At 40.9% G+C, this 24,860-nt stretch overlaps 2 protein-coding genes across 5 annotated transcripts in view; one reads left to right on the top strand and one right to left on the bottom strand.

The window, feature by feature from the left end:
- The window catches only part of LOC135409328 (rap1 GTPase-activating protein 1-like), a 45,723-nt gene extending 43,665 nt beyond the window's left edge, over positions 1-2,058 (bottom strand). Inside the window, exon 1 of one of the 2 annotated variants that reach the window (XM_064644691.1) lies at positions 1,978-2,058. The gene's annotated coding sequence lies outside the window, so the exon portion shown is untranslated. The other variant, XM_064644690.1, reaches the window with a different exon arrangement.
- Positions 2,059-5,772: 3,714 nt separating this feature from the next.
- TMEM139 (transmembrane protein 139) lies at positions 5,773-23,859 on the top strand. Of its 3 annotated transcripts, none has more exons than XM_064644724.1 (4): positions 5,773-19,469; positions 19,674-19,759; positions 20,760-21,068; positions 22,410-23,859. In XM_064644724.1, the coding sequence occupies exons 3-4, from the start codon at positions 20,821-20,823 to the stop codon at positions 22,816-22,818; spliced, it is 657 nt and encodes a 218-aa protein (XP_064500794.1). In that variant the 5' UTR covers positions 5,773-19,469; positions 19,674-19,759; positions 20,760-20,820; the 3' UTR covers positions 22,819-23,859. The 3 variants fall into 3 exon arrangements, with proteins under 3 accessions (XP_064500794.1, XP_064500795.1, XP_064500793.1); XM_064644725.1 differs by having other exon boundaries at positions 5,773-19,473; positions 19,683-19,759; XM_064644723.1 differs by lacking the exon at positions 5,773-19,469 and having other exon boundaries at positions 19,480-19,759.
- The last annotated feature ends 1,001 nt before the right edge of the window (positions 23,860-24,860 follow it).

Raw genomic sequence — 24,860 nt, 5'->3', positions numbered from 1 at the left:
AAGGAGTAAGGAATCAAGGTAGGTGACAACTTTGAATAGACAAAGAGAGTGACTACTTGCTATTTTTAGTAAGTTGCACGGAGTTCAAGTGATTCCATTTCCTCTTGTCTATTTCTTTTTTTTTTCCCCTTGAAGATGTGATGCTGGAGTATTAGCTAACTCATACAGCCTACGTCCTTGCTCCAACCCAAATGCCTCCCAAATGGACCCAGAGCACCGAATACAGCAGCACAAGCAGTTCTCACTCATTCACCTGAATGTCTGAGCAGAGATGTGACTGGGCCAAGGCAAAGAGCCAAGCTTGCCATTTCTGCTGCATCTAGGAAGGAGGAAGAGACATTATTTTTTGCTGCTAGAGAGGGCTGCCAGCAGTAACTACTGCCCTCCCCCATCTCAGGGTCATTATCAGCAGCACTAGCAAGCCTGGACATCGTGAAAGCATACAGTAAGGCCCAGGTCTTTCTGCCATCCTTGTTCTTTGGCTGCTTGCCACTACAGACAAGAGCCAACTTTGTTCACATTCAAAGCCACACTGGGCTCAGTTTTCACTTAACTGTCTCACAGCTTTACCTAACCTTCTGTGCAACTCCAGTTGTGTACAAAGTCCTCAAGATACACAAGCAAACCAGCAAACAATTATTAAATACCTTAACTACTGTTCTAATTAGCCTCCTTTAGCAATAATCATGTGAATAAATCACATGCAAGCAAATCCCAGTACCCCTTTCTGTTCCTCAACTTATAATCAAGCTAATGATTGTTACTATTTACCCTGTTGATGCAACAATATCACCAAATATAAGCCTTGAGTTGTACTAAGTAGATTCAGCTCCTATTGATATTTGCATTCTGATATGACTAATTCCGAGTACTTACCATCTCAGATTGTAATTCATATATTTGTCTATAGTTGCATAGGTCATTATGCATATTATATTTATTGTGTGTTTTAGGGACTGGCATACAATTTTCTGTTCTTTCAGATATCCATGTAGCTATATTAATACATGTATTACAGTAATTGGTGTTTATACCTTTTGCTATGTATTTTTCTAGTTTTTATTAGCAGAAGTTTTTCATTTGTTTACCTGCATTAGCATTTTATCTTGCTCACATAGGAAAAGTCTGTACTGGCTGTAACACAGAAACTAGTCCCTGCAATTTTATTAATTGAGTCATTGTGAGAACATCAGAAGCTCCACAGAAACTGCGCAGTACCAGATAAACACAGCAGCATATCCTTCAAGGGTCAACTCTTCAGGGTAAAAACTGTATTTTTTTAATGTTTTACTACAATATTACCCAAACTCATAGATGCATCCACAGATAGAAACATACATGTTTTCACATCAACTGTTTCCACAGATGTATGCACACAGCTTCTATATATAGTACTGGCTGTGCACAGACTGCACCTCCCGCTGCGCACTTGGACCCATCATTTTATGCCCAAGATTGACAGAATCAGGGTGGGCTTCCTTTGAGTCTGGACAGACCCTCTTTCATGCCCCTTCATCCCTTCAGTTTTTTTCATTTCCTAGACAGACATCTGCTCTCCCCAGCTTCACTGTCCCTTTCTCTCTCTCCAACTGCTTCTCTACACAATGCAGTGTAGCATAATGTCTTATAAAAGCACACAAACACTTTCCCTGCTGAGGCTGAAACTACCCCAAAGTCCATCCATTACACAACGCCACGCAAGCAACAGAGAAGATATGGATCAACCCTCCCCCAGCTATCTTTGCTCCCATTCCTTCTAGATGTAAAATATTTTAATTGGCATTGCAGGCAAGACGAGAATAAAAGCAGCTAAGCTGTTCATCCCCTACCTGAGCAAGGATCTCTCATCCCCAGCTGGTGAGCAGATGGAGACAGGGAACCCAGCTGCTTTCCTTTCCTTGCACTATCAATTATTCACGTAGGTTGCAGTGTCCTCCCTCTCCCTCCCTCCCTCCCTTTCTCTTCCGCTGCCCCCACCTGCGGCTGAATGGAGGCTGAGCAGGTCGGTGCTGTCATACTTGAAACTAGAGATCATTGCGGATTGAACAGTCAGCCTGCCGAGCAGCTGTGCTCTTAAGCGGGGAAGATTGGCCCTAGCAGAAGGGGACAGACAGGAGGCAGCTCCAGAGGTGGAGCACGGACAGCTCTGTACTTCAACATCCTGCTCCCTGCACTTCTAATCCCAGACCTGTGGGGATCACCTTTAAAAATGAGAGAGGGGGTGTTTTTTCCACAGAAAAGTACATTTTTCTAGTCCTCTCAAGTATAATGGCAGTTATTTGGTGACAGTGAGCTGGGTCATCAGGATTCACGTGTATAGATCAGAGTAGGAAGGGAAAATAGAGGACTGGAAAAATCTGAAACCTGCTTACGTAGTACTGATTTAGTATCATAGCAAAGGAACTAAAAGAGGATAATCTGAGGTGACAGGATGACATGGTACTTTCTGCAAATGCTTTTGGTAATCATAGTCATGAGACTGACCTGTGAGTTGGCATGATTGTTCACTCACAATTTTTGTAGATTATTAAAGAATTCTTACGTGGTACCAGCCTTAGGCAAAGGTAAAATGAGTTCTGGCAGACTTAGGCCAAGGCTTTTAAAGCATTTTGCCTTTGTAGAGGGCTACTACCTACAACTGGGTGAGCGCTTTAGATCTGCCTCACAGCAAAATTAGGTTCAATTCCCAGGGCAAATTAGCTGCTCTGTTTTGCACTGGAGTAATTCAGCCTCATGCTGGTCCCATAGGTCTGCTGGGGGACCTTCCTGCTAGGTCAACTCAAACATCACAGTAATTTCTTCTGTTAAATCTTCCCATGACGACAGATGTGGCAGAGGCACCACAGAGACAGAAAAAAAAACCAAAAAACCCAATATACTATGGTGCTCAAACAGAAGGTCATCATGGCTTTTCTGCCCTATTTAACTTTTCCCATCTTTTGAAAAAAAATCTGCAGGAATTTTACCAGAAGTAATAAAGAGTTTCCTGAAATTACATTAAAAATAAAATGTCTAATAGAAATTGTTGGTATTACAACCACAATTGTGAGTAAGAAAACCAGCAATTCTTTTTAAGAGGGCACTGTGATTGTTTTTAATTATCTCATTTTCAAAACTTCATGGATCAGTCTTTGTCAAGCATTTCTCCACAATTATGAAGGCTGGAAACTCTTTGTTTTAAATAAAGAAAAAGTTAGCACCTTTTTGTTTTTACTTGAGCATGGGAACCATCAAGTACTATAGATGGAAAAACAACAAATTTTCCATGGATTTAGTTTGTGCAGCTGTTTCAGGTCTAAGAACTTCAATTGAATCCACTGGAGCATTTACGAGACCCTTCTCTTGTGCTGAATCTTCGATGACGTTCACTTTGCAAGCTTTCCCTCCTTTGGACCATTTATGGGAAATCTTTTTTCCTGGTTGACCATTTTAATTAATTTGTTAGGAACCTCTTCTCTGACATAACAGAAAAAAATTCTCTTTGAGGTAATTATCAAAGATATATCAAAGGGATAATTATCAAATTATCAGAATATAATTTTAAGGAAATTATCAAATCAATACATTATCTTTGAGACCTTGATACCCTAATTTTAGTAGAATATAACTATTCCAAAGGTTACTAAGGGATAATGGTACACAGATAGACTGTCTAAAATATGGGTTTTTTCCAGAAAAGTAGACTAAGAACAAAGCATGGTAAAACTCAATAAAAGTAAAAAGATCAGCACTGTAAATATTAGAACAGCAGTCATGTTTGGCTTTCCAGTAAACAAAAAATATCAATACCTGTGCATCTACCTGCAGATATAGGAGCATATATTTTTGATTTTTTTTTCTGAATATTAGACTCATACTGGACTAATTGTGTGACTATTTTGGTATCTTACAATTTGAAATTAGTATTATTCATAACCTGATCAATGCAATTATAACATCCTGCCATTCATACAAGTCTTTAAATCACCCTTAGATTATAAACTGACTGAGTCTTCACATATGTCTGTAGAGACTCTAAAAGATACTGTTTCCATATAAGTACTAACACTTCACATTTCCTTGAGACCTTTATTTGAAGATCTCACAATACATTACTGATATTTGTTTCCATGCTTACCAGTATTCTGCATAAGGATAAAGTGGCACAGAGACACTAACCCTCACTGTCATACAGGGTCAGCAAAAGGAGATAGAGCTCTCAGTCCATCAGTGCAGTTGTATAAACAGCTTGAGATGCCTGCATACCACACTGACACAGGGATAGTCCCACTCGGATCAGCCAGTGGATCCACGCAACATCCTGAATGCTAGTGTTGATGCGATGAAGGGGACTGGGATAAGTGGTCAGGGATGGAAATGGGATATGGCAGGACTACTTTTTTTTGCAAGCAGCAGAATTTTAAACTGGCCCTTGGAAGTGCATCATCATTCTCTCAGCAGAGCTCTTGAATAACAACTTAGTTTATTTTCAAGCTTTGAGCAAAGCTGCCTGCTAGTAGAACTTAATGATGTGAGAAGTATTAATTTATTTCCCTGTCATTACTGTACGAATTGGAGGAGATTTTGACAGTATAACTCTGGATATTTGTTAACAGAAAAAATTCATATGGAAGGAAATTATGGGATTACTTGCTAATTTCAAACGTGACTGGAATGCCCAGCATTTAGAAAAGAGGAAGCAGCTCCTCCACAGAAGTTCTCACTATGGACACAGCAGAAAAACAAGAGATAACATTAAGGTTCCATCAAGGAAAATTTCAGCTATATCTAAGGAAAAACTGGTTCTTCCTATGAGGGTAGTTCAGTGCTGAAAAGTGCCGAGAGAGGCTGAGTAATATCATTCTTGGAGATCTTCAGAAAATGTATGGACAAGGCCCTGAGGAACCTGTTCTACCTTTGAAGTTGTCTGTTTTGTGCATGGTAGTTTACCTAAATAAGACCTTTCCCTACTAATTTATTCTATGATTTTATTCACTGCATGGTAGAAAATCCATGGCATGAAATGTTCAAAAGTTCAAAGTTCATAATTTCAGTACAATATGTAAGAGCTTCAAGTTCTGCAGTGTATCAGATCATAATCAAGTTGAAATTTTTCACCAATGGTTTCCACCCAGAAATCAAGTGCTCTAATCATTCAGCAGGTAAAAATTTTCTTGGCATATGTGAAAGTATTTGGAAAATCAGAGAGTTTGTAGCATCCAGCAAGTCTTGCCCTGGAAGTATATCACAGCTGCTCAACGAGAGGATAACTCAGGGAGATGGAAAACATGAGATGTGAGGACAACTCTACCAGAGGAAGGCACTGTAACAAGCCTATAGTTTGCAAATAGTAGTGCAGTATCTATATAATAAGAACACCTAAGAGAAAGGTTTTCCTAGGCTCTACGGCACAATTAACTTCATAATTGCCTTTAACTAATAATTTTAACAAAGGAAAACTTTCTTTACACCCCCTCTCAGCCCAGTCCCTCAAAAGCAGTGATACATGGATATACAAAGCCAGTTCATGTCCGTGAATTACATGTGAAATCAAGGCAGAGAAGTGAAAGGATTGCCAAGGTCATGATAAAACAGATAGATGGACAGAAGAGACAGAGAGGCGGGTTGTTAGACTGGTGAGAGGCTGAAGAGCATATGGGTGAACATATGGGCCTTCCCTGGGTTGGATCAACAGGTTTAACAATTTGCAGTAATGAAATGGTATTCAAATAAGGGTAATAATAGCTGCCTAATCCAAACAGAAGGACAGGGAGCACAGGCAAAGTTTTTTTGCTATGTGTATACCCACAAGTTTCCAAATGGTGCTTGCTGCTAGAAAGACACACGGACTGGGGAGGAATGGAGGTCAGACTGGGATGTAGTGCAGGTGAAGACAACAGAGGAACGCCTGGATGGAAAGGCAATCAGACAAGTAAGTTCCTTTTGCAGAATTAGGGATAAAGTTGCTCTCAATTTCTCTCTGTCCAGATAATCTGAACCAGCTGGGATTATTCCCCACAAACATCTTCTGCAACTGTGAAGGGCAGAGAAGGAGTTAAAGCAGCCCTCAGCTCAAAGGGTGGCAGGAACGGCTCCTGTCAGACCAACCCAAGCTGGGGAATCCCCGGGGACAGGAGACTCAGGCCCCCCTCCACTGGCAGCAGCCCCCTCTTCTGGGAAATGAGAACGATGCGGCGGCCCCTTTAATAATGGGAGCCGGTGCTGATTAGTGTGGACGGCACGATCCACTGCGGAGCGGGAGCGGGACCGGGACGCCCACAAATAGGCTGCCGTGCTCGGAGCGTGTAGGTGAGACCCGACAGGGCTTACACCCGTGGCTCGCTTGTAAATACAGGCGGGGTGGGGGCAGAGGAGTCGTGCTGATAATTTCTTGGACCTGGTTAACACCTGAAATATTATGAAATGGTGTACTTCGGTGAAACATTTGTACTTCGGTGAAACATTTGTACTTCGGTGTAACGTTTCCGTTTATTTTTTTAATTGAAAGAGAATGCGAGATGATAGCTCAGGAAAAATCTCAGCCCTACTTGCAAAGGTCCCCATTCTAAAAGAAAATGTTCTCGGAGACACCTGCAGTGAAGAGATTTGCTTAAAGTCACAGCTGAAGGGTTTGTAACAACTGGAATTTGATCTGAGATTACCTGAATCAGAGATCAGAGCCTCAGTTACAGGAACTGTCTCCTTGCTTCCCCTTTCCTTCTTACTGTTCGTCAATAAAAGAAAAGCCTGTGATACAATGCCTTTCTCAATCATGGAAAGAGGAGGATATTGTTACTAACAGGAATCAGGACAGTAAACAAACATGCAGACTGTTCACAATTAATTCCTCAACAGAATTTCATCAAAAAGCACCTGCCAATTATTCCATAATGACAGGCCACCTGGAAAGCAGTAAAGGTGGTTGGTTTATCCAAAGCATTAGGAGACAAAATAATGGATCATTTATTTGTTAACCAAAACAGACGTAGAGAATAAGGAGGGTCCAGTAGTATGTGTACAACAGCCAAGAACAGTCAACACTAACAAATACTTGGCCTATACAATGACTTAAAAAGAATCACTTCATGATATTTAGTAAGAAAGTGTCTACGACATAGGAGCCACACACTAACCCCAAATACCCAGAAAATCTACCAGTGAAGAATGTGGGGAACATTTTGCTTCTGTGAATGGCTAAAACCATGTCCTAATGTGTTTGTACAGTACATATCACAGTAGGATACGGTTTCACATGGCATGTGTGGGCTGTAAAGTATAGATACACATATATTTATAAAATACATATATTCTGTTTATCAGCCCTGCAGTAAAAACAGAATTTATGGCTTCGAGTTTACTTATTACAAAGAAGTGCTCCCTAAACTTCTTGGAGTACTGTCAGACAACATTTCTCACAAAATAGTGTTTCCACATCAAATTTAAATGAAAAAAAAATAAGGAAAAATGATTTTGTGGCCGGTTTGTTAAGCACCTCACTGGCCTGGAGAGCCCTAAGAGGACAAACAGCACCACCGGAAAATCAGCCTGCATAAAGCACCTTAGTCAGTAAGAATCCAGTAAAATTCCTAGGCTGCAGGGAGCTCAACTGCTACAATTAAAAAAAAAAAATCTTCATAGATTGCAGTGAAATCAGCTCACTCACTTCCCTGAAATGGGGTGGGGGAGGGAATCAAAAGGGTAAGAGTGAGAAAACACATGGGTTGAGATAAAGACAGTTAATAGGTAAAGAAAAGTCTGCATACACAAGCAAATCAAAACAAGGAATTCATTCACCACTTTGCATGGGCAAGCAGGTGTTCAGCCATTCCCAGAACAGCAGGGCTCCATCATGCATTGTGGGTACTTGGGAAAACAAACACCATCACACCGAATGTCCCTCCCTTCCTCCTTCTTCCCCCAGCTTTGTATATACTAAGCATGACACCAAATGGTGTGGAATATCCCTTTGGCCAGCTGGGCTTAGCTATCCGGGCTGTGTCCTCTTCCAGCTGGTGGTGTGAGGTGAGAAGCCAAAAAGGCCTTGACTCTGTGCAAGTGCTGCTCAGCAATTGACTAAAACACCTCTAAATTATCAACACTGTTTCTAGCACAAATCCAACCCACAGCCTCATACAAGGTACTTTGAAGAAAATTAATTCTACCAAAACCAGTCAAAACCAGCACAGCATGGGATAAAAAACATTCAGCCATTCTCAGGCAGCAAGTGGTCTTCTATAAATTGCAGACCTGAAATAAAGAATGCCAGCAATATTTTGGTGACACATAAAACTGACAATAGAGAAAATCCAGCAATCTTCTAACACCAAGTAGAGCTGCACAAACTAAAATGTAATGAAAGGAGGACAGGATGTTTACTTCCTTCTCAAAGAATATTAAGAATTGATAAATATATTGATATAACTGATGCAAATATATTTGTGGAATGAAAGGCAGAGCTATAATCAATAGTGGGACTTTATCAAAATCAGGAAAGTTAGATTTATTAGGCAGTAAATATTTACACTGTGTTATTTGCGCAACTAACCAGCCCATCTGGCTTGGTGTGAATGAAGAGAACTCAGAAGGGTCAACAGCTAAACCAGAGACTTTAGGAACAGCAAGAACAATCAGTTACTCTCTCATCCTGAAGAGTTTTGCATAGGCATGTCAAATGTGGAGAATCAGCTAATCACAGCCTTGTTTTTTATAATATCAGTATTTCATCTATCACCCCAAAACAGTCATTTCTTTTCCCCTTGACTCATGCAATTATATACATATAGTGTTAATCTGGAGAATATCAGGTTTGATTTCCACCCTTTTCTAAGTGTTCTTCAAGCTGTTCCACTTCAGTTGTCTCTTACTGACCTACCACAAAAAAATGACCTACCACAAAAACCTCTTACTATGGCAATTTGTAGCCAAAACTTCTCCATTTAGAGAGCCACGATTAATAAGAAGCCTTGATTTTTGTCTTTGTTTTGTTTGGAAACATGTTTACAGTCAGATTCTACACTGCTTGTTTGACCTACCAGTTTCAACACAACTTGTAAGAAAAAATATTTAGCCTGCAAATTCATAAAATATAAAGTAAGAGCATAAAAATAATATCTGAAAATATCTCTAGAAGTGTTTTAATGAGTCATATTTTGTTCTTTATTAATTAAATAAGACATACCTTGCATGGAAATGAACATATTTCTGCCTTCTCCAGCCCCATAATGAAGAGTGTTGATATGGTAGATACTCATGGTGCCAGTTTCATATACTTCATATACTTCATATACAGAATTTTAAAAATTATGAGACAAGCTTAACAAAGTTCACTATAGCTGGACTGACATGGAAGGACACTTCAAGGTAGGGTTGCAAGGGGAAAGCAGCAAGCAGAAGCAAGAGATGCAGAAAGCTGTAGTCCTCGATATAATCAAACACTTGTCAGGGATTTTGTATAAATAAAGATCAGTGCATCATTTGGCCTTTACAGTGCTCCTAAGAAACGGTAGAAATTACTTCACATCCATACATTCCTCATGCTGCTCTGTAAATATCTTTTAAGAACAGCAGGTGAACATAATATTGCCAAGGAAGCAGAGGAGTCAGCTCTTATCGTGGAGATGGCCAAATGTACATCCCATAGCAGTGGCTGAATAGAAAATTTAGGAAGTCTTGATGATGGTCAAAGTTGTTGCTGAGTAGCTTGATAAGCAGGGGAATCTGAGTATAAGCAGTAGCACTATGTATCACAGACTTGGCAACTTCATCAATATTAATGGTCGCTTGGAGACTTCAATATTAATCTCAAGCAGGATCTCAAGCAGGTGTAGACCAGAAACTTGTGAGAGATCTGGGCGTCACATGCTGCCACAAATTCAAGTGTGAGAAGTAAAGGGTCATGTAACAGTGATTCTGTTACAAAAGACTATTATCCCTTTTTTTTTTTTTAATCGAGCGAGACAAAATTTGGAGGAAGAAGGGAGGAACAGAGGAGGCAGTGGACAAGAATATGTAGCTCATCAGTAGTTCCAATATATTCAAAGAAGTCTCTTCAACTAGAACTATGATCTCTCATGCAATGACTGTCACTGAGAGCTTTTCAAATAGTAAAACACTGTCCCCTGAATCACTCTGACATTTTTCATCAGCAAGGGATTTCACAGAACAGCTTTATGAATCAGAGGTTGCCAATAGTCAGTAAACTTGAAAACTCTTCCCAAGAAACAGAGGCACCATTTCATGGATCATCATTGGCATCAATTATGAGTTCTGTCCAACACAGATGACCATGAACTATGACCACTCTATCCTGAAATTCTCCCCTCAATGGAAATTTTCTCATTTTCACAGAAAGACCCTTTGCAACTAGTCAGCACTTTCTCATGGAAGCAGCAGACTTGCACAGTTTTCACCATTAATAAATTCTCAAAGCCATCAGTTCAAACAGATATACAGTTAATTCCATGTATTGAGTGTCCTGATTTTTACTTGCCTACAGTGAACAAGAAAGCTATCTCTCAGCAACAGAAGCCTTGATAACACAGAGTTCCCCTTTATAAACAATAGGAGTTGCAGTAATCACCACTGCTGCCGCCTCAGGAGAAAGCAAAAGTGGTGTACTGCTTTCACAGCACTGATTCACAAAGAGTAGGCTGGACTGGCAGTGATGTGGCACAGTGCTCTTTATGATACTGTTCCTGCAGTTGATGGCTGACCTTGAAAACAGTCATTTCCCTCCACAGGAACAAACATCCAAAACATTGTCACAATGCCATGCTAGAATGTACCAGAATAACAATTCAGATGCCGTACAAACTGCAATACTATAAGGCATGACAATGGCACATACCAGAAATGCATTATGATGTGCTCTTGCTAATTTGGCAGTGTCTATTAGGAATGCAAATCCATGCCAGAACTGGACAAAACCTGTATGTATCACTAAATAAACTAGCAGCTCGCATGTTGAGGAACCAGGCCAAGATAGAAGCTACGCTCTTTTCAGCTCATGTGACTATTTGCTTTCATAAAATAGCATATTTGCTCTTTCACTGACCCCTGTGAATGCCTGTTTGCAGGGATGTAACTGAAATGTAACACTCATTTTTCCTGAGGCAGAAAAAGGAACCAGATTGAGTTTCCTCTCTCCGAGGTGTGCTGCCTTTATGGCACATAGCTGGAGCAAAGTGTAGTGAAAACTAGTGCTAAAACTAGGCTGAAACAAACGGTATTGTCTTTGAATGGAAGATATCTAATGAAGTAAAAAAAAAGGATCCCAGTTATACATATAGTTTTCAGGCAAAAACTATCTTTATTAAAATAGATTTTATTAATTTTTCTTTTCTTTCTTTTTTTTCTTTTTTTGACTAAGTTATCTCTCTCTGGCCTTCTGTACTTGAATTGTTGTTCTGTGTCTTTGTCACACTTGCTTTAGACTATGGGCACCTTAGACTGAGAATAGGCACCAAGGAGCATGTGGGATTCTGCACTGCGTTTGCTATAAAGCACAACGCTTAGAGAGGGGACCAGTACCAATAACAGCAGTGTACTCTTTTTCTCCAAAGCACAGCTCATCAATAAAATAGTCAAGTGATCTCTTTGCCTGGCAATACCTCCTCCATTCTTCCCCCCTCTATTTACTGAAAGAATCTGAAGAAAGTGCAGCTCTACACAATAGGAATGTAAAGGCACCTCATGGAGAGACACAGTGGGTCCCACCAGTGACAGCAAACGATGCCAAATTCCTGCTCAGGAATCTGCATTCTGTGACAGGAGCTTCAGCCTCTTTTACTCCTCTCACGCCTGTTATGTTTTAGTCCACAATTATTTAGTATCACAGCGAGTTGGATAGTTGGTGAATTCCAACCCAAGGAGACTATATTTTAATGCTGAGTGGTAATGCCCAAATATTTCAGGTGTGGTTCCCTAGCAGAACCATCTAATGCTGTTGAAAGGAAAAGGGCATCAACCTTTCTTCAACACAGGAACGGGCCATGAGGTCCTTTATCTTCTCCTGTGGCTGTACTGGCACTTCCTGCAGGTTTTTGTGACTGTTGGTTTACTAACACAAGAGAAAATAGTGCTTTTTTCCTTTTTACTTTTTTATGTCTTGTTAGCAATTCAGAACATGTCAGAGAGGGTTCCAGTGTATAACAGGTTTGGCAATATAAGCAGCAAGAATATGTCACTAGGACCAGGGAGGAAGATAAGGAACAGAAGTTCTGTGGCAATTACACATGAACTTTTCTCACTGCATCTCATGTCCTTTGCCTGAAAACTTTCCTGTTTTAGAATGGTGCAATTATGTCTAGAGAAAAGAATGTTCCATCAAAAAGCAGTTCAGCATCTACAGGTTTTATTTTCTCTTATTTCCAGAGACACCTAGTACAGTCCAGAATGATAGCAAATGATCTTACTGTGTTCTTTTAACTGTTCTCAATTGATTTCTTAATTTCATCTTGCAACTATTTTTTTCTGCTCATTTGGTCTTTCCACACTAGGTATTCCACTTAATTCTTTCACCATATTCTAGCAGTAGGATCTTAACTGCTCTCATTCTTCTTCACCTTCAGTGATCACCACCCGACATCTCCTCCTCTGTCTGATCCACATTAGGAGCTCTAAATCAGCAAAAGAGGAGAGGTCACTGTAGTGTTCCATTTAGTAGCATTGCAGTCACCAGAGTGGATTCCTTCAAAGAACTGCATACTTCCAATTTACATCCCAAATACAGTAACATCTGATTTTTCATCAGTAGAAGTACTGTGGTGTGCAGAGATTCTACATAAGTGTAGAAAGTCCTCCAACAAAAAGTAAATAATTTAGACCAGGTTGGGCTCTATCATCAAACTAAATCAGATGCACAAAGTTTTACCAATGCTAATGAAACCTCACAATTTGAAAGCCGTTACTCTAAAGAGAACTCAGAATAAAAAGATGAGGAAGCTTCTTGCATTTGCTTTCTTGTGTTTTTTTTCCAGACAAAAAGCAAAACATGTGATGTAAGTGAATTTAAAAGGTTATAAGAGGAGATAAAAACCCTCCTATAGTCTTGGTAAATGCTTGTTACTTGTTCTTCTCCTGGCAGACAAGGAGGTGCTGCTTTGTTAATTTTAAATACATAGGAACTTTAGGTGTGCAGACAGCCCTGGAAACACTTCTCATCTTGAACGTGACTCCTCACTTTCAGCAAAGATAAATCCATTAGTTCTGCACAACATAAGTGTCTCTGACTTGTTCTCTGTAGATTTATGCTTTTCATTTAACCTTCAGACAGCTGAGGAATTAATAGCAGCAGTAGAAGCTCTTCTTGTAATATCAGTCGTGTGACCACATCTCAGCTACTGCAGGTAGAAGACAGCCATGCCAAAAAACCCCACCACACAGTGACTACACATATGATAACTTTCAACCATTGTCCTGTAAGAACTGGAATAAGCTGGAAGACAAAAAGAGATTGCCAGCTCCCAAGAAATGTATGAACATTCAGCTATGCAGGTCAAACAACTGGTTTTCTCAAAGTTCCACACATTTTTTGAATACCCAAACATTGGCATTTTGCTTTCTTTGGGGTTTTGCTTTCTCCTGCCTAAGAGATTGTACTGACCAGAAACATATAAACCAGAGGTCATGGCTGCCCTGTGGTCTCTGTAGATACAATGCAATGATGCATTTTGCTTAGTCACAAAGGGGACTAAGCAAAACCTGGGAGACAAGAGGTAGACAAGACAGGAAAAGTGGTTCAGTAGCACTTTGTCTCCAGTACTTGCTCAGGTTCTCAGAAATTGCTTCAGGACAAGGTTATGGGGAAGAATAGACTTAGCGATTACCATGAGATTAATCGTGCAGTGGTATGTACGTCACAGGCCCTTGGGAATAAAGCAAGCTTCTCTGCATACCGAGCTGATAAGTGAGCTTACTGTAGGTACTAAGTTAATTAGTAGCAGTCAGGGCAGGAGGTTGAGTAGATAGTGAGATGAAACAGGGGAAAGGTGAAATGCTTCCTAGAGGGGGACAAGAAGATACTGGAAGAAACAAAGAAAGAATTAAAAACAAAAAAGGAAATCCACGGTCTTAACTAAAGAGATCTACTGTTAAATGAAGGTCCCCACAGCATGATTGAACAACAGAACAAAAAGCTTTCCGTAAAAAAAAAAATCTCTTCTGCACATGAAAGGGAGACAGTTTAGGATGGCAGTATAAATGTCCTTGTTTACTCTTCCTGGCTTCAACACCCTGTTTAACAAACCCTGCATAGTGATGTCTCAGGCCTTTCCTGAGCCCCTCTGCATTTTCTGAATCTTTTCATCACCAAAGACTTCTTGACGCAGCTGTGTGATCATTTTTTTCTTTGTTATGGATCCCCACACACTGTAACCAATGACAGTCTGAACCAGACTATGGAGAGAATCAAAACAGCAGATAGATTAAAATTTCATAAGTGTTTCAGAAATGCCAAAAGGCCTCATGTAGAACTGTGTTGCTAGAAAACATATTGCAAAGGTTAGTTCATAGTGGTTCATCCTCTTTTGTATCCTTAGACCCACAAAGCAGTCCAATCACATCCATAAACATGTTCAACTAATGCATTCACAGCTGCATTGTACAGTAATGTTGTTTTATGCATTCAGGTAAATGAATAAAAATAATTCCTAAATATTCAGCACCATCATCCATGAACTCCATGTGTAAAATCTGCAGAAGTTACTGAACTCTGGACCTCAACAGAAATAAACTGAAATAATACAAGCAACAATTAACACAGCAAAGACACCTACAATTTCTAGCCTTTTTCATCCTGATATTTCATATCTATGTCTATTAACGTTTTTTTAAATGGTGCACCACTCAAAATTACAGATTTTCAGCCAACCCAACATCTTTCTATCTATCCACAAATCAAATACACCCTTTCCAATCACCAGGGTAGTTTTCCACCAAATAATGAAGAATGTTTTCACCTTTCTGACCTTCTCTTTACTTAGCAAAAAGATCTAGCCCCAAAGCAGTGCCTACTCCCCACAGTAGAATGTGCAGACAAGCAAAGTGCCTCAGCTCCCTCCACACAGCAAAAAGAAGCATAAGTACCTTCTACAGGTACTTACAAGGAGGATTCAACAATGATCAGATTGTTGGGGGGATTCAACAGTAGCCAGTGAATGTACCAGAGCTGGGAGTTGCCTAAAGTCATCAGGCTGAGCTGGAAATCCCTGATCTAACTAACAGGATTTGCTGAGTACAAGATGGGTCTTAGATTCTAATCCTTTCTGTGAGACTTACTCTATCAAAGAAGAAAGAATTTCCTTCTACTCCAGTAGTTTGAGCTGACCTGGTGAAATGACAGCCACTGCAGCCCTGGAAATTATCCACTCTTCCTCCCTTTTCCTCCACCACTCTAGCTACGCATTCCCATTGCTTCCCTTTAATGCGGAACTAGTGGTTAGATGATACTTTGGAGACTAGATTCTGCCCACTAAATTCACTCTGGAAAAATGTAAATACTTTCCCACCAGCTGAGTTGGCCAGGCTGGCTCAGAAAGAGATCAGCTGAGCACTGAACCAAGGCAAGGACAAGAGGAAATGGAGGACAAGCAGGAAGAATAATTTTAATTACCTCCTCAAATCAGTCAGATATAAATCTTTTATCTCTAAGGAATGATTCTAACAACCACCAGCTACACTGGTTAGAAGGAAGTTGGTGTTAGTACCAACACGTGCAGATTCTACCATGGGTCAGTCATTATTCCTGTGAAGAGAGGCTGTGAAAACAGTTTTGTCAAATCTTCCTTAGCAGTCAAGATATTCTCAACACCAGGCAACTCTGAAATGGAAATTGTAGCTTTGATTTAAATGATAGTTTTGCAAAATGACATGCGACATGCCATAATCCTTACTTCCTCCCCTTTATGTGGATATTAAGTCTGCCATCTTCAAGGAATTCTCTTGACAGCAAAGAATGGATAACAATTAGAACTAAAGGTCCTTTATCTGTCAGCAGTCAAAAAAGGCAATTATGAGGAGAAAATATTCAAAACATAAAAATATTGACAAGTCTAGGCTGGAAGGGCAGATTATCTGGTCCAACCCCTTATTCAAAGCTGATCCTTAGACTCAGCTGTGTCTTGAATATTTCCAGCCAAGAGGATTCCTCCAATTCTGTGGGCAAGTAATTGCATTTTGCTCTTTTCACATTAAAGACTTTTTTTTCTTATATCCACAGGCACTTACCCTTTTTCCTATTGCCTCTTGTCCTGTCACCATGTACCCTCATGAAGACTACCTCCCTCCTCTGACTACCTATTACTCTTTAGTAACTACTATAACTACTTACTACTCCGTAACCACCTACTACTATGGGAAAACTGTAAGTAGACACTCACCATCTGCCCAAGCCTTGTCTCCTCTAGGCTGTACAAATCCAGCCTCTTAAGTTGTCAAAACTCACCAACCCTCAAAGCATCTTTGTGGCAATTCACCAGACCATATCCAGTTTTTCAGACCATACCCAAACTGGGGGAACCAGAACTGTACACAGTATTACAGGTGTGTCCTAACAAGTGCTGCGTAGAACAATCCCACCCCTTGATCTGTTGACTACACTCTTACTGGTGCAGCCCAGGACACAGTTTGCCTTTATTGCTTCAAGGACACACTGCCGACTCCTGTTGAGCTTCCTGTTCATTATGTCCACCAAGGCTATTTCAGCAGAGCTGCAACCCAGTCAGTCAGACCCCAGCCTGTACTGCTGCGTAGGGTTAGTCCATCCCTGCATGATTTTGTATTTATCTTTGTTAAACCTCACGGAATTCTTGTTGGCCCGATGTTCCAAACTAAATACTATTAATAAACATTTAGCAGCAGAGCATCTTCCTATTCCAGACACACATGAGCTGCAGCCAGCTCCTAGATGTAATTCATGCCATAGTGTTTGAGAATTTCCAATGTGATAAGCACTGATGAGTTATTATAGGCAGTTTAGAGAAATCTCTGCATCAGTAGCCCTTGTCCTTCTGGAATATTTCAACTTCCCAGATATCAACTTGGAATAACAAATTGCTGAGATGAGAAGATCTAGGAAATTCCTGAAGTTTGTAGGAAATAACTTCTTGTCACAGATACTCAGTGAGACACCTAGGAAGGATGCCCTCCTAGACTTGCTATTTGTGAATAAAGACTTATGGGAGATGTGATGGTAGGAGGCTGTCTTGGCCACAGTGATCATGAAATGATTGAGTTTAAAATTTTCAGTGATATTTCTTGAAGATGGTCACCTGACTAGTAGGCATGAAGAAAAAGCAGGGGCGTTCAAGGTGATTTTTGCCACGTCTTTAATAATAATGGTGGACTTTGGGCTACCCAGTCCCCTGAGTTGGAGGACCATGAGTGTGGGAACAGTAACTTTCAATTTGTGAACACTGAAATTGTAAGGGACCAGCGGTATCACTGAATGTTCACAAGCCAATGGGGCCTGGTGGGTTTCACCCCAGAGATATGAAGGAGCTAGGGGATGTTATAGCAGAACCTCTCTTGATCATCTACCAAAGGTCTTGGGAGTCTGGGTAGGTCCCTTCTGACTGGAAGCTAGCCAGTGTTATTCCAGTCTTCAAGAAGGGTGTGAGGGAAGACCGGGGGAACTACAGACATGTTAATCTAACCTCAATACCTAGAAAAATTATGGAGCAGATCATACTGGGTTCTATTGAAGGGCACTTCAAGACCAATGCAATCATCTGTCACAGTCAACATGGTTTCACAAAGGGAAGAAAATCCCGTTTAGTCAATTTGATATCCTTTTACTATAACGTCACCTGCCTAGTGGATGAAGGGAAGGCAGTGGAGGTAGATTTTCTGAATTTTAGTAAGTTTATTAATACTGTCACTTCTGGACACATTCTTCTGGATGGAAATTTTCCAGCTGTAGGATGAGTGGTTTCACTGTGCACTGGGTGAAGAACCCTCAAAAGGGTGTAGTGAACGGGGCTACATCTGTTTGATGACTGGTCACCAGAGGTGTTCCTTAGGGCTCAATTCTAGGGCCACTTCTGTGCAATAGGACAGGACTATTTTGTAGGTAATATACAACTGCTGAGATGAGCAGATCTAGAGGACAAGAGCAGGTCTGAGGGACAAGAGGCCTTGCAGAGGGATCTAGCCAGATTGAAGCATTAGGTAATCATTCATGGTGTGAAATTTAACAAGTCAAATGCCAGATTCTGCATCTGAGATGGAGTAGCACCAGGCACAAGTATAAACTGGGAGAGGAGTGGCTGGAGAGCGTCCTGCAGAGCAGGCCCTGGGGGTGCTGGTGGGCAGCATCTCAGTGTGAGTCAGCAGTGTGTGCTTGGGCAGCCCCGAGGGCAAACCATGTCCTGGGGAGCATCAAACATGGCATCATCAGCCGCTCAGAGGGAGGGGATTGTCCCACTGTGCTCAGCATTGGTGTGGCCTCACATGGACTCCAGGGTGCAGTTCTGAGCCCCACCATTTCAGAGGGGTGTGAAGGTCCGTGAATGTGCCCAGAGGAGGGCAACGAAGCTGGTGGAAGGGTTGGAAGGCATGTGTTGTGAGGAGCAGCTGAGGACTTTGGGCTTGTCTGGTTTGGAGAAAGGAAGGCTGAGGGGAAACCCCCTTGCTCTGCAGCTTCCCTAGGAGGGTAAGAGTAGAGCAGTGAGGTGCTGATCTCATCTTCCTGGAATCCAGTGAATGGACACGTGGGAATGGCTCAAAGCTGCGTCAAGGGACATTAGGAAACATTTCTTTACCGAGAGAGTGGCCAGACACTGGAACAGGCTTCCTATAGAGGGGGTCAATCAATGCCCCAAGCCTGTCAGTGTTAAAGAGGCATTTGGACAATACCCTTAATAACTGGCTTTAACTTTTGGTCAGCCCTGAAGCAGTCAGGGAGTTGGGCTAGGTGATTGTTGTAGGTCCCTTCCAACTGAAATTATTCTATTCTATTCTATTCTGTTCTATTCTATTCTATTCTAATATTCAGACACACACTAAAGGTTCAGATAACAGAAGTAATTCAGTACCTGTTCTCTTGCTTATCTTTCCCAGATACATTAGGGAGTAAAAAGGTTTTTAACCCAGCCCTCTGTGATATAATAACCCATTGCCTCCCCTTTTTTCCCCCTTTTGTTTGTAAAATCAAAGAGGACATAAAAAAACATTTGACAAAAAGCACTTGATCAGGATAGAAAAATGTATAGTTTTACATTTTACAGAACTTGTAAATAGTTTTATGTGTGGGCCATGTGATGTGGGCTGGGCAGGCAGTTGTTCCTGCTTTGTGAGGCAGAGTTCAAGATTCCTTTGCTACGCAGGGGAAAAAAAAAACCCAGAATTTTCAGGGCAGTTTCTCCCATTAAAGTAAAGCAGACCAAACAGATACGACACAGGTGAGCACTCCCCCACTGCTCACTCCGCCTTCTTTCCTAATGAGTTTCCTGCTTTTGTGGGACAGACCGAGAAGAGCTGCAAAAGAGTAGAACGTATGTGATCGTCTAGAAATTGCTTTGGATTCAGAACCTGGAAAAAGGAGATTCTACTTTCCCATGCAAAACTCATACAATGGGATCTTCTCATGTTTAGTAGTTTCCAACTTTTATTTTCAAAAGAAATCTTCATTGTTTCCCTACAACAAAACTCGAAAGGAGGAAGGGAGAGTTCTAACTGGTGTCCTATTCTTGGGTCAGAACGGGAAGCAGCAGTGCACATTTTTCCTTGTGATGAAGAGAGAAGTTAAACCATGACTGCTCCTACCTACCGAGACCTCTTTCTGGTAAGTATATGCTGAAAAAGAATGTGTTTCTTTTGAATATATACATTTAACTATTTTTGCTGTAACAAGGGGACACATTTAGTGTGCAAAAGTGTACATGTTACACAGTGTAACATGGAACTATATAAAACTGTATATTTGTTTGGAGATGCATATTCATAAAAAACATGCCTCTTGTGTCATGCTTTTTTCCTTCAAAGGGGTCTTCATCAAAACAGGGGGATACATGTAGGTTAGCAGAACACATGCAAGACAACTTAATTATGGTATTCTTGAATACCACAGGTCCCTAGTATTCATTCTATATTGACTGCTGTCTCTTTCACTGAGATGGGGTTTGGAATGCAGGACAGAAAGGGCTCTTGTGTTTGAGAATGGTGCAAAAATAAGCACATCAACAGAGAAAGAACTGAGGATATAGGCAAATATTCAAACTATGCCTACACTTTGCAAAAACACACGTACCCTAGCTATATCCAGAACCTAAAGTAACATTATTGCTATAATGCTACACTGAAGTTAGATTCTCAATTTAGTGGGGCAGACGGGCCCATTAAATAAGGCTGCTTTTCTTCCGGGATCTGAATGAATATTTGAATGTTCATTATGCAACATACAAATGTCCCAGAATTAACCCTTAAAGTTATTCTGTGTTTCACTTTCATAGTAACCTCAAATCTGCATCCCAGACTGCTCTATTAAGCCAGATCTTTTTAGATATGCCTGGCAATAAGTGCTTAGGGTCTATTTATGCATTTCGTGTCTTTCAACTGTGTGTTCAAGTGTTCCTATTATTCAATATGCATTCACACAGGAAATTCTAGCACATTTACATTGGTGTGCATTTATGGGGATTTCGCAGACTTATTATGTATGTGCATAGTTCATGTTCTCATGATGCCCTTTGCTCTAGTATGTATGTTCTGACTTTGGTCATGATACTTATAATGTGTTTATATTCTCATGTTTCATGTTGAAAAAACTGTTCCATCTTCCACAGATGTCTGTCCCTTTAACTGCTCATCTGTTCTCAACTACCTGCTACCACCATCTATACTACCATGTGGTTAGAGACACGCTGGAAGAACATCCGCCAAACCTTGCTGCTTCTTTTCACTGCTGCTCTTCTCATTGGTGTCACCATGCTGGCCATTTCATCTAATATCAACCCAGTAGGCTATTTCTTTCTAGGGGTAGGGGGAGTGTGCCTGGTCGGCTATTTGCTGAGTGTGTTTGTTGAGTGTTACCTGAGGAATCAACACCGACATGACGCAAATGAAATACCTCCAAACAGTCAAAGCCAAGCAGGGTAAGCAGCAACCTGGCTATTGCTCTTTAACCCTCTCACCTCAGTCATGGGCATTTTACACACTGTTTTGCTGCCCTTCCCCTGGGGCAACAAACGCAGACTCCATTCCCAAAGACAAAAGTTGTTTTCAGGTTGTTTTCCTTCATTCTTCAGGTGGAGGTTGCAAATATCTATGCCACACATCTCCTGTATCTTGTACAATACGTATTTTCTTCCCCCCGGAAACTGATTCACTAAAAATTTCCAAGGTTGAACAGATCCAGGCCCAGTTTTATTTTACTTTGAGTAATCGAGGCTTGCCAAACAATGACTCAGACAAGGAAAAAGAAAAAATGCTGAAGCAATAGTGACTCTTATTTGGGTTTAGTTCTATAAAACTTATCTCTGGAGCAACTGTTCCTTGGCAAACTTTTTAAAAGAAACCTGTATCTGGATCTGTTTCCAGTCTTAAAATCCCAATTTGACACTTATAAATCCTGATTTTGAGGGGCTTTGAATACTTCTTTTTGGCTTCATGTACATTTTCAGGTTCTCAGTATCACCTAATTTAACCCTTGTTTGCCTACTATAGTTGACAAGTTCGACTTTATTTGTATCTTTGCTTCCTTGTATAATCCAGGTAATCATTTTCCACACCCGTAAATGACTTAACACTCTCAAATACAGGACCTGTGGGAGGAGAAAAAATGTTACTATGTGTTTATTTTTAGAAAGACTACAAAAAAAAGTCTGTATTGGGCTCTGCTAGCTTGGGGGCATACTAGAAGAAAATTAGTATCTTTTATTTGAAAATATGACCTGAAAAGGAAAATGTTCCTAAAGTAGCATTTTTTCTTTGCAGATAATTCTTCTCAACACAGAACAACTAGTCCTTGTTTAAATGAAATGAAAATACTAATTTTCTTCAGTTCTTAAAAATAGATGAACATCGAGCTAATGTATTAAAAAAGCAAGGTCCTGTTTTATTCCAAGAAATAATCAGTAGTTAACAATTCTTCATAATAAATTTTAACTGGTAGGAGATTTTAACTGAGAGACATCAAGCTAAGCCTAGTACACAGAACTGAACAGTGGGGGTCACTTCACTTACTCTGGGGAGTGTGGGAAAATGGTCTGATGAGCCATTCTCTGTACCAGTAAGCAAGACATTAAGTTGGCTGGACAACTGAACTGATCCAGGGGCAGAATACATACAGCAATACCACGTGAGATACCCTGTCTCAGTCTCATCTATTTGTTGATTGTAGCATGGTCCCCACACTACATAATCTGTGCTATCTGCCTCTGCATAAACTAAGCAGTAAAATAACCGATGTAACTGGCCTTCCTCTCTTGCACAAGGGTGAATGCTGCCTATGAAGCGCCCACCTATGAGGAGGTGATGACCATGTCATCTCCAGCAATATGGACGATTACATCCAACCCAGGCCCAGTGCCCTCGCCATTGAGCGAGCCTCCTCCTTACAGCGTCGTTATCGAATCCTCTGGCCAACAAGAGATTATGGTCGAGGCTCTCCGGGTGTCAGTGCCACCAGACACGAGGCCCACCTCTGAGACAGACACAGGCTCCAGGATACAGCTGCAGCTGGTGTTGCCCCCAAGACCGCAGCGGTTTGTTTCAGACATCCACAAGGAGAGAGATATTGAAGACAGGTTTGAACCACTAGAACCACTCACTCCACCACCTGCTTATGAGAGTGCCATCAGTGATGAGGTCTTTGAAGATGTTTGCCATCCCTCTGCATCATGATTACTTTCACCTTCCATGAATACAGAACCAAACCCTTACCCTAATACAGAATGCTCCTAGAAAGAAGGTGAAAGGGCTGAGATTTTTCATGCCTGAAACTGTAAAAGTTTGTCTCACCATTCTTTGAAACAGAGTTGAACTAAAAACACAGCTTCTGATGTCACTAGAATCTTTTTGCACAAAATAAAAATCAATGCAATACCACAGTGCTTTGACTTGGCAGATACATAAAACCACCGTGAGGAAAGTTGTGTTATATATGGCAACATTCTCAAACTGAAGATACACCTTTATGAGGGAAAAGAGCAGATCATGAGAACAGACAAGGTTATCAAAGAACCTCTGAAGAAGGACTGTAAGATGCAGCCAAAAGAATCTGCCTGGGAAAGGGAAGGAATAGAAACAGCACTAAGCACGTTCTGCCTGTGCATTACAAACAGCAATATTGCTGAGAGCTGTGCAGTCATCAGCCACCCGGAAATCCTTACAGAGAGACCAAGCCTGCACTTCCCGGAGTTGCTGTTTTGCAGCAACAAAAATTTATGGTTTGCGCTGTTTGTCTCTCTGGACTCTGGAAAGGTCCAGTCTGTCTGCCAAGGCCAGAGCTGCAGTGGAGAGCACCTGAGAATAATAGTCCCAAGGCACAAGTGGTCTTCATCATGAAGGCTCTAGGCTGGAGCCAGGTTTTAGCTCTCACTGATCAGTGGTGACATGCAGTCTCTTAAAATGGGTGAGTTAAACTGATAGCCTCTGCAGTGTCAAAGTGGTCTACATTCATAGACCATGCAAGGAGACATTCATGTCTGGTGAATGTCCAAATTAAAAAATAAAAATAAAAATGGTGGTCCGAATCGCCTCATGAAGGAGAGCAGCAATCATCACAGCCTTGCTCGTATGACTGCATCATCTTGAATTCCTACGAGGAACCATCAAACCACAGCTAGAAGCAAACAATTTCTTATAGTTTGATTCTTTATAGTTCAAAGAAAAAAAAAGGACCCTCTGTGTTGTTTGTAAATAAACAGGACTGCATTAAAAATTCCTGGTGGTATCATTTGTATTTCCTCCCAAAACAACCACTCCACAAAGCCGTGCTTTTTGCTCACATTCTGCTTACCTGATAATCTTGGCTTAGAAAAAGGAGAGGTGTTCCATTTCTGAATGTACAGCTACATCACTTTAATATCATTAGTGATGAAGGAGGTATGATACCTCTATCATAGAAGTTTTGTGAGAGACAAATTTGCTGATAGAGGCAATGTGATTTCTTTAAAACCAATCACTACTTGCATTTCCCTCCTCTAACTGCAAACAGAAAAGAAAAAACCTCACTAAAAAGTGATATGGGTAGACAACATAGGCATAGAAACTTTGAGTCTTAAACTGGGCAACTCTGTGTGCACCAAACTGCCAGGAGTGAGGAAGAAATTCACGTAACCACCACAGATTAAAAACTGGCTAAAACAAAGACCAAAAATGCCATCAGTTATGACTGCTTGGATTTTGTCTTCAGCATCTGTAAGGGTTTTCAAGCCTTTGGACTTGTGTTAAGCTTTAGCATGTGGAACTCCTGCACACCAAGGAGCAACCATCTGAAGCTTTACATAACGTTTTTGTAAGTCCTATGAGGAACAGCTGTGGGAGCTGGGGTTGTTTAGCCTGGAGAAAAGAAGTTTCAGGGGTCACCTTATCACTCTACAACTACCTGAAAGGAGGTTGTAGCCAGGTGTGTGTGGGGTGACCTATTATCTCAGGCAACTGGCGACGGGACAAGAGAACATAGTCTTAAGCTGTGCCAGAGGAGGTTCAAGTTAGCCATCAGGAGGAGTTTCTTCACAGAAAGGTTGTCAAGCATTGGAACTGGCTCTCCAGGAAGGTGCTGGAGTCACTGTCCCTGGAGGTGGATGTGGCACTCAGTGCTATAGTCTAGTTTGACAAGGTGGTGTTTAAAGGTTGGACTCGATGATGTCAGAGAGCTTTTCCAATCATAATGACCCTGTGATAATATGACAAGTGCTGCAAATTTGCTTATGCTAGAAGGA

The sequence above is a fragment of the Pseudopipra pipra genome, chromosome 2 (genome assembly GCF_036250125.1).
Source record: "Pseudopipra pipra isolate bDixPip1 chromosome 2, bDixPip1.hap1, whole genome shotgun sequence".
In the NCBI taxonomy this organism is placed as follows: Eukaryota; Metazoa; Chordata; class Aves; order Passeriformes; family Pipridae; genus Pseudopipra; species Pseudopipra pipra.
This window is presented reverse-complemented; position numbering and strand designations above follow the sequence as displayed.